The sequence below is a fragment of the Penicillium crustosum genome (assembly GCF_028827405.1).
Source record: "Penicillium crustosum strain IBT 35664 chromosome Unknown utg000001l_segment0_segment0, whole genome shotgun sequence".
NCBI lineage: Eukaryota > Fungi > Ascomycota > Eurotiomycetes > Eurotiales > Aspergillaceae > Penicillium > Penicillium crustosum.
This window is the reverse complement of record NW_026623122.1, coordinates 2,862,997-2,874,436: the sequence shown is the minus strand read 5'-3', so window position 1 is coordinate 2,874,436 and position 11,440 is coordinate 2,862,997. Positions and strand designations below refer to the sequence as shown.

The 11,440-nt window shown below is 47.5% G+C and overlaps 5 protein-coding genes across 5 annotated transcripts; all 5 read left to right on the top strand.

Moving 5' to 3' along the window:
• Positions 1-66: 66 nt before the first annotated feature.
• N7487_001087 (MIP/aquaporin family protein) lies at positions 67-1,249 on the top strand (the record flags this gene model as incomplete). Its single annotated transcript, XM_056868835.1, has 3 exons — positions 67-395; positions 459-1,005; positions 1,085-1,249. 3 exons carry the CDS (start codon positions 67-69, stop codon positions 1,247-1,249), a joined length of 1,041 nt encoding a protein of 346 aa, XP_056733619.1.
• Positions 1,250-1,833: 584 nt separating this feature from the next.
• Positions 1,834-2,019, top strand: N7487_001086 (uncharacterized protein; the record flags this gene model as incomplete). Its single annotated transcript, XM_056868834.1, has 1 exon — positions 1,834-2,019. One exon carries the CDS (start codon positions 1,834-1,836, stop codon positions 2,017-2,019), a length of 186 nt encoding a protein of 61 aa, XP_056733618.1.
• Positions 2,020-3,739: 1,720 nt separating this feature from the next.
• Positions 3,740-5,736, top strand: N7487_001085 (putative arginine transporter; the record flags this gene model as incomplete). Its single annotated transcript, XM_056868833.1, has 3 exons — positions 3,740-3,922; positions 3,981-5,472; positions 5,661-5,736. Exons 1-3 carry the CDS (start codon positions 3,748-3,750, stop codon positions 5,734-5,736), a joined length of 1,743 nt encoding a protein of 580 aa, XP_056733617.1. The 5' UTR covers positions 3,740-3,747.
• Positions 5,737-5,900: 164 nt separating this feature from the next.
• N7487_001084 (putative AMP-binding enzyme) lies at positions 5,901-8,350 on the top strand. Its single transcript, XM_056868832.1, has 5 exons — positions 5,901-5,982; positions 6,036-6,208; positions 6,263-6,518; positions 6,581-8,171; positions 8,235-8,350. Exons 2-5 carry the CDS (start codon positions 6,038-6,040, stop codon positions 8,338-8,340), a joined length of 2,124 nt encoding a protein of 707 aa, XP_056733616.1. The 5' UTR covers positions 5,901-5,982; positions 6,036-6,037; the 3' UTR covers positions 8,341-8,350.
• Positions 8,351-9,465: 1,115 nt separating this feature from the next.
• N7487_001083 (glutathione S-transferase family protein) lies at positions 9,466-10,326 on the top strand (the record flags this gene model as incomplete). The annotated part of the gene is made up of 2 exons (XM_056868831.1): positions 9,466-9,635; positions 9,768-10,326. 2 exons carry the CDS (start codon positions 9,466-9,468, stop codon positions 10,324-10,326), a joined length of 729 nt encoding a protein of 242 aa, XP_056733615.1.
• Positions 10,327-11,440: the final 1,114 nt, after the last annotated feature.

The following is an 11,440-nucleotide window of genomic DNA, read 5'->3' as shown; positions in this document are numbered from 1 at the left end:
TGGTTCGCGGTACTATATCAACTCGAAGCCCCAACCCTGAGCCCCAGAGCTTGGGCTGCCCCTTCGATGGCTACCTGGAAGGAGCTTGAGCTTGAGCTTGATCCAATGTCAAAAGTTCATCGTGAAACTCTACCCTCCAGCAGTCATGACAGTGGCTGTGGCTCACTGTGTATGACTAATAAGAATGAAACGGCTGTCCATCATATAAACTCCGACGTTGAAAGTCCTTATACTCGCCCTCTTCTCTGGTTCAAAGTGAGGGAGTACTGTCGTGATGCATTCTCGGAGTTTTTTGGGACGATGATCTTGATTTTATTTGGGGATGGGGTCGTTGCTCAGGTGCTACTCAGTCATGGTCAGGAGGGTGACTACCAATCTATCTCTTGGGGATGGGGGTAAGGCTCTCCTTCTCTTTATATCATCAATCAATACTCTCTTCTAACCAACCCATTTATCAGACTCGGCGTTATGCTCGGAGTGTACACCAGCGGAGCATCAGGAGGCCACATCAATCCTGCTGTGACATTTGCGAGCTGCGTGCTCCGCGGCTTCCCCTGGCGCAAACTCCCCGTCTACGCACTAGCCCAAACCCTCGGCGCAATGTGCGGTTCCGCTATTGTTTACGGCAACTATAAGTCAGCCATCAACGTCTACGAGGGCGGGCCAAATATCCGCACAGTCCCCGGCTACTCGACAACAGCAACAGGCGGCATCTTCTGCACCTACCCAGCAGAATTCATGACAAAGACGGCGCAATTCTTCTCTGAGTTCCTTGCCAGCGCGGTCTTGATGTTCATGATATTCGCTCTGAAAGACGACGGCAATCTAGGCGCCGGGCCGCTGATGCCTCTGGCGCTATTCTTCGTTATCTTTGGCATTGGCGCGTGCTTTGGATGGGAGACCGGATATGCTATCAACCTGGCACGGGACTTTGGGCCTCGACTAACATCCTACATGATTGGATATGGGCATGAAGTATGGGCTGCGGGGGGCTATTACTTCTGGGTACGTTTTATCCGCAGACTAGTGTAGACTACATGCATCGGACCTTCTGGACTTCTTTGGCTTACAAACATTTTCTTAGGTTCCTATGGTTGCACCAATATTAGGTTGCACCTTCGGCGGATGGATCTACGATATATTCCTGTATACTGGGATAGATACTCCGATTAATACACCCTGGATGGGACTCAAAGGGCTGTTTGGACCCTTTACCCAAAGGCGAGTCGTACTGCAAAGTCCAGTCTGACACGATCCTATTCTTGTGCATAAAATCTCAAATGTAGGCTTGGAGCGATGAGCATTGCACCGGACTTGTTTCATTTTATCTTATTCATGATATGTTTACGACAATCTCGTGTGTAAAAAGGGGTGGAAATCAGCTATAATTGTTATGATTTATATTTTGCACTATTTAGCCAGTTTCTGCAGCATTCCTTTAGCATCTATTTTCAAGTTTTTTAACATGATTCATGGCCCTTGACGTCGTCTCTTCTGTTTAAGCCATATGTTTCTCTCAGGGCAAGTCTGTATCGGCTGTAAAGATAAGTCGTTGGGTCTGTAAGAAGAGCTATATCTCTGGTAATGAGCAATGATCGACACTGAAGCTAACAACTCAATAGGCAACATTTGGCCGGAATAATCTAAACCCCGATCTACCGAATCTAGTCCATCTGACCCATAAAAATCACAAGCTGGAGATGTTTTGCTGGAAGCCTTGGAGATTGCCGTAGGGGTGACCCTAGGCTCCGTTCTGTTTTCCAACACTTAATCCCACCCTCGGTTCCAGCATCCCAAGCATTACCTAGTCTACAGAGCCTTGTAGGATTCACAATGGACATTGAAAACGCCCTCGGTCACTCTCTAGGATCGGATCAACAAACACAGGCCAAGGACGGCCCTCCGCCCAAAGAAATGCCACTGCTGGAGCGCTCGTTGAAAAGGATTGGGTTCTTTGTTCCCCAATATATTGCTATGTACAAGCCCCTTATAACTCTGCTTTACATTACAGACTACTAATTTTACAATACGGAGTACCTAGGTACACAATCGGTCTTGCTTTATGTCCGTATCTGTTGGACTATCTCATCTGCCGTCGATGCTGTGATATAGAGGATTGCCGCTTTTACCGCAATACCGCGTCACGTTGTATAGACATCCTTTTGTTTCTTTACCATCTACGCCTCCGGTACCTAAGTTGGTCTCGAGACAAGCGAGCAGACAGGCGACGAAGTGTGCCACCATGGTATTTGATCCTATTTACTATCATTACTGGCAGAAGATTATTCTTCACTCCTATATCATAGTCGAATAAGGAATTGTCTGGGTCTATATTTGTTCCGTTCCTGTGAATTTGGACTCAATTACTTCGTAGTCTCAATTCAAATGCACATGTCCTTAGGGCATCTGAGATATGAGCCTAGGTTGGTTTTTATACGGAGTTGAGTACGAAGTAGCAAAAGAAGCAACCGAAAATGAAATTACTGTATCCAACTAATCAAGTTCCAGGACCTAGAGAAAGTAATAAACAAGATAAGAACGCGTCCAAAAAAAAAAAAAAAAAAAAAAAAAAAAGAAAAAAAAAAAAAGGCCCCAGGTCTCAGTCTGCGCTCCACTAATAAGGCACAGTTGCCTCCCGGGCGGCGGCCCCGAGTACGTGGTGGATACAAATGAATTCCAGTCTGAATTTTCGGTGCTAACACCTAACAATCCAATCTATTCTATTAATCAAAAATCAAAGTTCATGAGTCAAAATACAAATACAATACGGAGTACATATCGCATAAATGCTAAGGCTGGTCATACGAGAAACCAACATCGAACGCGATATAAAAGCGAAAAATAAGATATGTACGATGAGTGTGTTATGGCTATTTGCGTACAACATGCTCTTTAAAAGCTCCGAGATGTTTGATCTATGTTGTACATACTCCGTATATGTTGTAGATTGGATATTTGTTGTCATTCTTATGACTAGCCCTGTAGCTAGCTCTAAGTTTATCTCCGCAAACGGCATCCCGACTCCGCTTAGCCCGATGCCAAGTATTTGTGGCTGCAACATAATTTATTACTCGATTCTTATTTCAGTGTATGTTGTAAAGTCTCAAAAGGACGAGGTGTACTAGGGAAGAGGATAGGATCTCATGTTCAACAAAATATACTACATGGTTATATACCTACGTGTAGTCTACTCTATGTATAAACCACCTATAGACGTGTTTTGCCTTATCTATTACAATGCACAATTAATATCATTATATAATAGACTATATAATAAATCATATGTTCTAGATTGAGAAAAGACTATCGAATATGAAAATATCAAATATATACCAAAATGATTATACTAAGGGGGGCGCAAAAGAGTCGCCACCAAAGAAAACTCTTCCCGGCAAAATTGGCCCACACGGGTGGCATTGGCGAGAAAAAAAAAAGGGAAAAAGAGAAAAATTGATCCTGGTCGGAGAAAAAAAAAAGTAAGATGGAATAATAGAATGGAATAATAGATAATAGAAAGGAACCCCATCTGTTTCCCCTCAAATTCCTCTTTTCTTTTACATAACATATATATTTTCCCCTCAAGGTGTTGCCGACGTAGTGTCGTGTTACTCCACAGAGGAAAAAAGCCTGTCTTCGGACTCGTTGGCTTAATAGAGTGGATACTGGTTACAGTCTTCTCACATCCTTTCTTTCTCCTCTTTATCCCATCTTGAAGCTCCCCAATTTGTCTTGCCCCCCGAAGCAGACATGGCGCCAGACAAGTCAGAGGGAAAGATGGGCGCTGAAATGCCTGTGCAAGTCCAAGCACAGAACACAGACTATGATATCGACTACGAGAAGCATGGTGCCCAGCGTGAGGCGAACCCGCTGCCGGATCTCAAGCGGAAGTTGAAGAGCAGACATCTGCAGATGATTGCCATTGGTGAGTGGGATGATATTGTCCATGAGAATCAGAATATCCGGACTAACAGTCTTCGAAGGCGGCACAATAGGTACCGGTTTATTCATTGGTAGCGGCACCGCCATTGCTCACGGAGGCCCTGTGGGCGCTCTCATCGCTTATATCTTCGTCGGAACGATCGTCTACTCGGTTATGACCGCTCTCGGAGAAATCGCAACATATATCCCGATTCCTGGTGCATTCACCTCATACGCTGCTCGCCTGATTGACCCCAGTCTGGGCTTTGCGATGGGTTGGATTTATTGGTTCTCGTGGGCATCAACATTTGCACTAGAGTTGACCGCAACCGGTTTGATCATCCAGTTCTGGGATAGCACCATTCCGATCTCTATCTTTATTGCCGTCTTCTGGGTCGTGATTATCATTTTCAACATGATGCCCGTGGCCTTCTATGGTGAAATCGAGTTCTGGTTCGCGAGTATCAAGGTTATTACCGTGGTCGGCTTTATGATCTTCTCGATCTGCATGAACGCCGGCGTCGGTAAAGAAGGGTATCTGGGTTTCCGGTACTGGGTGCACCCCGGCCCATTCGTCCCTTACCTAATTAACGGCAACGATTCGTTGGCCAAGTTTGTTGGATTCTGGTCCACGCTTATTCAGGCCGGATTTTCCTACCAGGGAACCGAACTGGTTGGTATTGCGGCCGGTGAAACCGAGAACCCTCGCAAGACCGTCCCATCTGCCATTCGCAAAACCTTTTTCCGCATCGTCTTCTTCTTCATCCTAACAATCTTCTTCCTCGGAATTGTCGTTCCCTCCGATGACGACCGTCTGTTGGCTAGCGAGGGAAGTGGTGCTTCTGCATCAAACGCCAACGCCTCGCCGTTTGTCATTGCTGCCAACCGTGCCGGCGTCATGGCTCTCCCCGGTATCATTAACGCCGTTCTTCTGACCGTGGTGCTTTCGGCAGCCAACTCCAACGTCTACAGTGGGAGCCGTATCCTGGTGGGTCTAGCCCAGGAAGGTTTCGCCCCTCATTGGTTCAAGAAGACCAGCAAGCGTGGTGTCCCTTACTACAGTGTAATTTTCACCGCGGCCTTCGGTCTGCTCGGATTCTTGAACGTCTCCGATGCAGGCAGCACGGTGTTCACTTGGTTGCTTCAGATCTCAGGTGTGGCTGGTTTCATCACCTGGTGTTCACTGAACGCCTGTCACCTTGCCTTCCAGCGCGCGCTTAAGGCTCGCAACATCTCTCGGGACATCCTTCCCTACAAGGCTCTCTGGCAACCCTGGTTCTCATGGTATGGTCTGTTTTTCAACTGTCTGATCATTATCACCCAGGGCTTCACCGCCTTCATCCCGACCTTCCAAGTTAAGGACTTCTTCATTAACTACCTGAGCTTGATTTTGTTCGTGGTGTTATATGCGGGACACAAGATCATCTACCGCCCCGCCTTTGTCAAGCCCATTGAGGCCGACCTTGATACCGGCCGCACTACCGCTGATAACGAGACATGGGAGACTATTGAGCCAACTACATGGTATGGCAAAGCATGGAAGTGGATTTGCGGGTAATTAGAGACTGTAATTAGAGACTATCGATCTCACTGTATATATATTTTACTTTCTTTTGCATATTTTATGGGCGTTATCTTTTTTTTTTTACGCATATATATATACATTCCAACAATATATCTTATTCCATCTCAATGCATCTCAATACATTCAACTCCTTCCAGTATCCACAATTTTAAGATAGATTCCCAACAATCTCGGTCCATGTGAAAATTAGTGCATGTGGTCCCCGGGCCCAGCAAATGACGCGGAATATGTAAGCAAACCCCACTAGCGCAGGTACTTGAGATAATATGGGAAGTACCACTCTATGACAAGTACCCCATCCCAAACAGCCGAGGTTCCCTTGTCGGCTCATGTCTTTTGTTGTCCGAAAAGAGTCTATCGCGCCGGTTTTCCTGCTACTCCAGTTTTCTCCCCCACACTTTTGCCCCCTTTAATATCCGGATTACTCGGGCCTTTATTTTTTCTCACTCTTTTCCTTATTCACATAGATTTTGATTTTGGTTCGTCCGCCTAGGGTTTATTCTCGTCTCTTCGCTGACCGCTATACCGATAGACATGTTCTTCTCACAACCTCCCCATTTGGCTAAGGCCGAGGAGCTCAAGCGAGCACCCCCCAAGGGTGTAGCTTACTCCGTCGCCATTCCCGGCACTGAACAGCCCGGCCGGAGTCGGGTATACCGAGCATGGAATGCGCAGAAGGAACTTTTGACGACATTGGACCCCCAGGTACAGAGGCCCACGCGCGAATGCGACAAATATCTTAATATTGACCGATTTTAGGTCACCACAGCCCATGATATGTTTGAGTCGACCGCCAACCGCCTGCCCAAGAGTCACTGCCTCGGTTGGCGTCCGTTTAACTCCGCGACGAAGTCCTGGGATCAATACCAGTGGCTCGATTATGAGACTGTGCAGAAGAGACGCGCTGCCTTCGGTGCTGGTCTCGTAGAGCTGCACCACAAGCACGAGTGCCATCGCTCTGGCCAGTATGGTATCGGTCTCTGGTCCCAGAACCGACCAGAATGGCAGATCACTGGTGAGTAGTGTCTCGAGGACGAAGAATTCAAGGTTAGAATGCTAAACCGAACCTTTTTACAGATCTGGCTTGCATTTCCCAATCTCTTTACTCCGTTTCAATCTACGATGTCCTGTCCCCAGACGCTACCGAATATATTATCAACCACGCCGAGCTAAGCTGTGTTGTCACTTCTCTACCACATATCCCCACTCTGCTCAAGCTCAAGCCTTCTCTCCCAAACCTGAAGATTATTGTCAGTTTGGACCCGTTGGATGGAGGTGAGCAGGCCGGTCACTCTAAGCGTGCCCTTCTTGAGTCCATGGCCGCCGGTCTGGGCCTGACGATCTACACTATTGATCAGGTTGAGGAGCTGGGCTTGGCATCGAAGCGCGGATATAATCCTCCGTCTGCTTCGGATATTGTCACTATCAACTACACCTCCGGCACGACCGGTCCCCCAAAGGGTGTCGTTTTGACACACGGCAATGCCGTGGCCGCCACGTCCTGCGGTCTGATCACTATCGGTCAAGGCCGAGGTGACACAGCGGCCTCTTATCTGCCGCTGGCCCATATTTATGCCCGTCTCGCAGAGCACTGTGCTTTCTGGGGTGGTGCACGGATTGGTTATTTCCACGGAAACATCGTGGAGTTGGTCGACGATTTGAAGTTGCTGAAGCCCACTGGTTTCATGTCTGTTCCTCGTCTTTATAGCCGATTTGGTAGCGCCATTCGTTCCGCAACAGTGGAGCAGGCTGGCTTCAAGGGCGCTCTTTCGCGACACATCGTTGCGACTAAAACCGCAAACATGAAGAACCCCGATCCCTCCAAGGCGACAGTCAGACATGCTTTCTACGATCGCATCTGGGCTAAGAAGGTGAGTGCCGCTCTTGGTCTGGAGCGAACCAGGTATATGGTGTCTGGCTCCGCGCCCTTGGACCCCACCCTGCACGACTTCCTGCGTGTCGCCACTGGCATGGACGTTCTTCAGGGTTACGGCTTGACCGAGTCCTACGCCTCAGCAACCGCCCAGCCGACCTACGATCTGACCTCCGGCAATTGCGGTAGTCTCGCACCCTGCACTGAGGCATGCTTAGCCTCCCTGCCAGACATGGAGTACTCAGTGGACGACAAGCCGTTCCCCCGTGGCGAGCTCTTGCTGCGCGGCAACAACATGTTCCGTGAGTACTTCAAGAACGAGGATGAGACCCGCAGTGCCATCACCGAGGACGGCTGGTTCCGTACTGGCGATGTCTGCACAATCGACGCAATGGGCCGCTTCATCATCATCGACCGCCGCAAGAACGTGCTCAAGCTTGCCCAGGGCGAGTATATCTCCCCCGAGCGTCTGGAGGGCGTCGTCCTTGCCGAGCTCGGCTATGTCGCCCAGGCTTATGTTCACGGCGACAGCATGCAGACCTTCCTGGTTGGCATCTTCGGTGTCGCACCTGACCTCTTCGCTCCGTTTGCCAGCAAAGTTCTGGACAAAACCATTGACCCCACGGACTTGGAAGCGGTCAAGGAATCTCTGGGCAATGAAAAAATCCGCCGTGCTGTCCTCCGCGATCTCGAGCGCGTGGCTAAGAAGCACAAGTTTGCTGGATATGAGAGAATCCGCAACGTCTCTCTCAAGGTGGAGCCGTTCACCGTTGAGAACAACTTGTTGACCCCGACGTAAGTTTTTATTTCCGCCTCCCTACTCCCAGCATTGCTAACATTATTTTCTTCTTTCCGCAGTCTCAAGCTCAAGCGTCCTCCCGCCGTTAAGCTGTACCGTTCCCTTTTGGATCAGCTCTACGAGCAGGCCGTCGAGGAGCAGTCTGCTCCCAAGGCTAAGCTGTAGTGGCTCCAACCCTTCTTATTGTTTATTCTTGTTTTCCATCGTCTCACTCTGGCATTTGGCAATTCTTTGCGGGCTCGGTTCAGGAACTGTACATAGAACCAGTCTGTACATTGTAGTATATTGAACATTCTGATTGATTTCTGGTGTGCTATTTACTACCTTTGGTCACTCGTGGCTTGTGGGATGTGCTCTCTCTGGTTGTAGGCTCATTAATTTGGCCTGGTGGTCTGGTCTTCTGTTCTGGTTTTCTTCCTCGTCTCTTCCTTGTAGGACTAGACTATAGATATGCACATACTCACTGTAGATATTTCATATTTCATACGCCACTTATTCGCTTTCCTCTTGTTTTCCTGCCGTCTACGGTTATGCTTTTATAATAAATTTCTTACAGTCTTCTGCGTCCAACTTCTACCTTGCGTTCCTTGATACAAATTACACCAGACTATATACACATCCAACAAAAGAAACCACCACAGTCCTTAAATTTCCACCAATCACATTATTATTGCGATGAGGGAGACCGAGCAACAAAAAAACAAAAAGATGTGATAAGAGTGGGATTTGAACCCACGCCCCTTTCGAGACACGGAGACAGTTGTGTACCATCGGGATCAGGTGGACCTGAACCGTGCGCCTTAGACCAACTCGGCCATCTTACCAATTTGATGGAAGATGGTTGGACTTTTGAATTTATGAATGGAACCCTTTTCAAGCTATCCACTTATGCTTCCTTAGGCTATCAAAACACAGAGAACATTGTCGGGACTGGGTATTGATGTTTAGTTAGGATTCGGGATACAGTTAATAGGGCTCATATAATCCATCCTTGGTTTAAGGAACGAAATACACCTAAGCACTAACTTGGTATTTAGTCAGCTCAGGTCGCAACCCTCTATGGATGGTCAGCTATTCTATATATAGCATTTCCATCATTAAGCATCTGCAGGGTCGTGCTTGTTCGTATAAAGCCGTGCTGCCCCGGGCCCGCCATTGACTCTATCAGCATTCCAACATCGGCCTTCTCATCACTTTTCCCTCGGTCTCTGTGTATCACGCCTGGTGCTCTATCATTTGCTTTACATCGCATTTCACCTTTAATTTTTTATCAAAATACAACAGGAGGAAATGGCCGCCCAACCCGAACCCGAGATCGTTTTGTACGATTTGGCCTGCACTAAGCACGTCAGCTTCTCTCCCGTTGTCTGGCGCATTCGCCTCATGCTCAACTACAAGAATATTCCTTACAAGACCATCTTCCTCGAGTTTCCGGACATTGAGCCTACGCTCAAGAGCCTGTATGTTACATTTAGATTCTTATGATTTTCATTCTTTATATCCAATCCCCTTTGCTTCATTTGCATGTCTCAACGCATAGCCTCGACCTTGGATCGCACATGAGGTTCCCCAGCTAACTCCAAATCACCCAGTGGCCTGGTTCTAGGGGGGGAATCCAAATACACCGTCCCCGCAATCCAACATGTGCCAACCAACACATACATTATGGACTCACTCCCGATCGCGCAATTCTTAGAGTCGACCTACCCAGACCCACCAATGCCACTAACCTCAGACCTTGGTCGCGAGATCGAGACCAAAGCACGCGGTGTGCTCGGCAAGGCCATCTACTCGTCAGTGATGCCGCGCGAGGTCCGTATCTTGTCGCCGCGCTCGCAGGAATATTTCCGGCGCACGCGCGAAGCCGCCCTTGGACATCCTCTTGAGGATCTGCTTGACGGGGACAAGGAGGAGCAGGTCTGGGACGGTGTTGGCGACGCTATGGGCGCTATTGGGGAGCTAATGCGGGTGAACAATGCGGATGGACCGTTTGTGCTTGGTGCCCGGCCAAGCTACACTGATTTCTTCATTGCCGGGTCACTTCAGTCTGTTAGAGTGATTGATGAGGGAGTGTTTCGGAGAATAGTCAAGTACCCTGGTTATGGGGAGGTTTATGAGGCATGTCTGCCTTACCTGGAAAGGAAGGATTGATGGAATAGAGCAGATTATAATTTGTTAGAACAAGGCGATACACTATGGTTGTGTAGTATTATCAATTAATACGGTACCCTCGAGTTTGAATATATATTTTGGCCCCTCAGCAGCCCCTCGGCATATATTGAATAAAATCCACCAACTATCAACTAATGGAAAAAAAGATTTAAAGATAACTAAAAAAGCATAGAATGCCAGTACTGACTTACACTACCTCAGAATTGACATGTGAAGCTGTACAAGGAATAGCACCATGAGCTGGTGTACCGAAAGCCCTAATACAAGTGCTTCCATTCATAAATTCAAAAGTCCAACCATCTTCCATCAAATTGGTAAGATGGCCGAGTTGGTCTAAGGCGCACGGTTCAGGTCCACCTGATCCCGATGGTACACAACTGTCTCCGTGTCTCGAAAGGGGCGTGGGTTCAAATCCCACTCTTATCATATCTTTTTGCTTTTTTCGAGGCCAAATATGGTCTGGAACTAGATTTGCATGGCTTCCATTTTTGTTTGAGTTCATTGGTCAGTCGGGCCAGTCCTATAGGGAACTGGCGGCCAAGTAAATATGTAGCCCTATTCGAGTAGATTCCTGTATGTTAACAACTAAAACATATGTGATATAAGACGGACAGAAGAAACAAGCAGGAATAAATATAAAAATGTTAATTGAAACCAGTGAACGTCTGCATAGTACGTAGCCTTAGAAAGAATATAGGAACTGTGAAAAATTCATTGTGACTACTGCACTTAGGTATGTACGCAGCATAGGATAAAGATCTGCAAAACGCACAACTTTAAAAAAATTCAATCACCACTTTCACACCAAAATAACCCAAATCGAGCTAACAAAAGTCTTATATCCAGACGAATATGAACAAAAACAAAAAGATATGATAAGAGTGGGATTCGAACCCACGCCTCTTGCGAGACCAGGAAACTATTGCTAGTTGTGGAGTTAAGGTATACCTTAACCTGGCGCCTTAGACCAACTCGGCCATCTTACCAATTTGATGGAAGATGAACGAGAATATGGCTTCATAAACGGAAACAAACGGAGATGAAATTTGATCAGAACACCTGAACTAAAGCTTCCGTCTTGAAGGGATATTCC

Excerpts from the sequence above, each read along its gene's own strand:
- N7487_001084 (XM_056868832.1), top strand. The coding sequence starts at position 6,038 with ATGTTCTTCTCACAACCTCCCCATTTGGCTAAGGCCGAGGAGCTCAAG. Across the intron at positions 6,209-6,262 it reads TGACGACATTGGACCCCCAG|GTCACCACAGCCCATGATAT; the intron begins GTACAGAGGCCC and ends GACCGATTTTAG. Across the intron at positions 8,172-8,234 it reads AACAACTTGTTGACCCCGAC|TCTCAAGCTCAAGCGTCCTC; the intron begins GTAAGTTTTTAT and ends TTCTTTCCGCAG.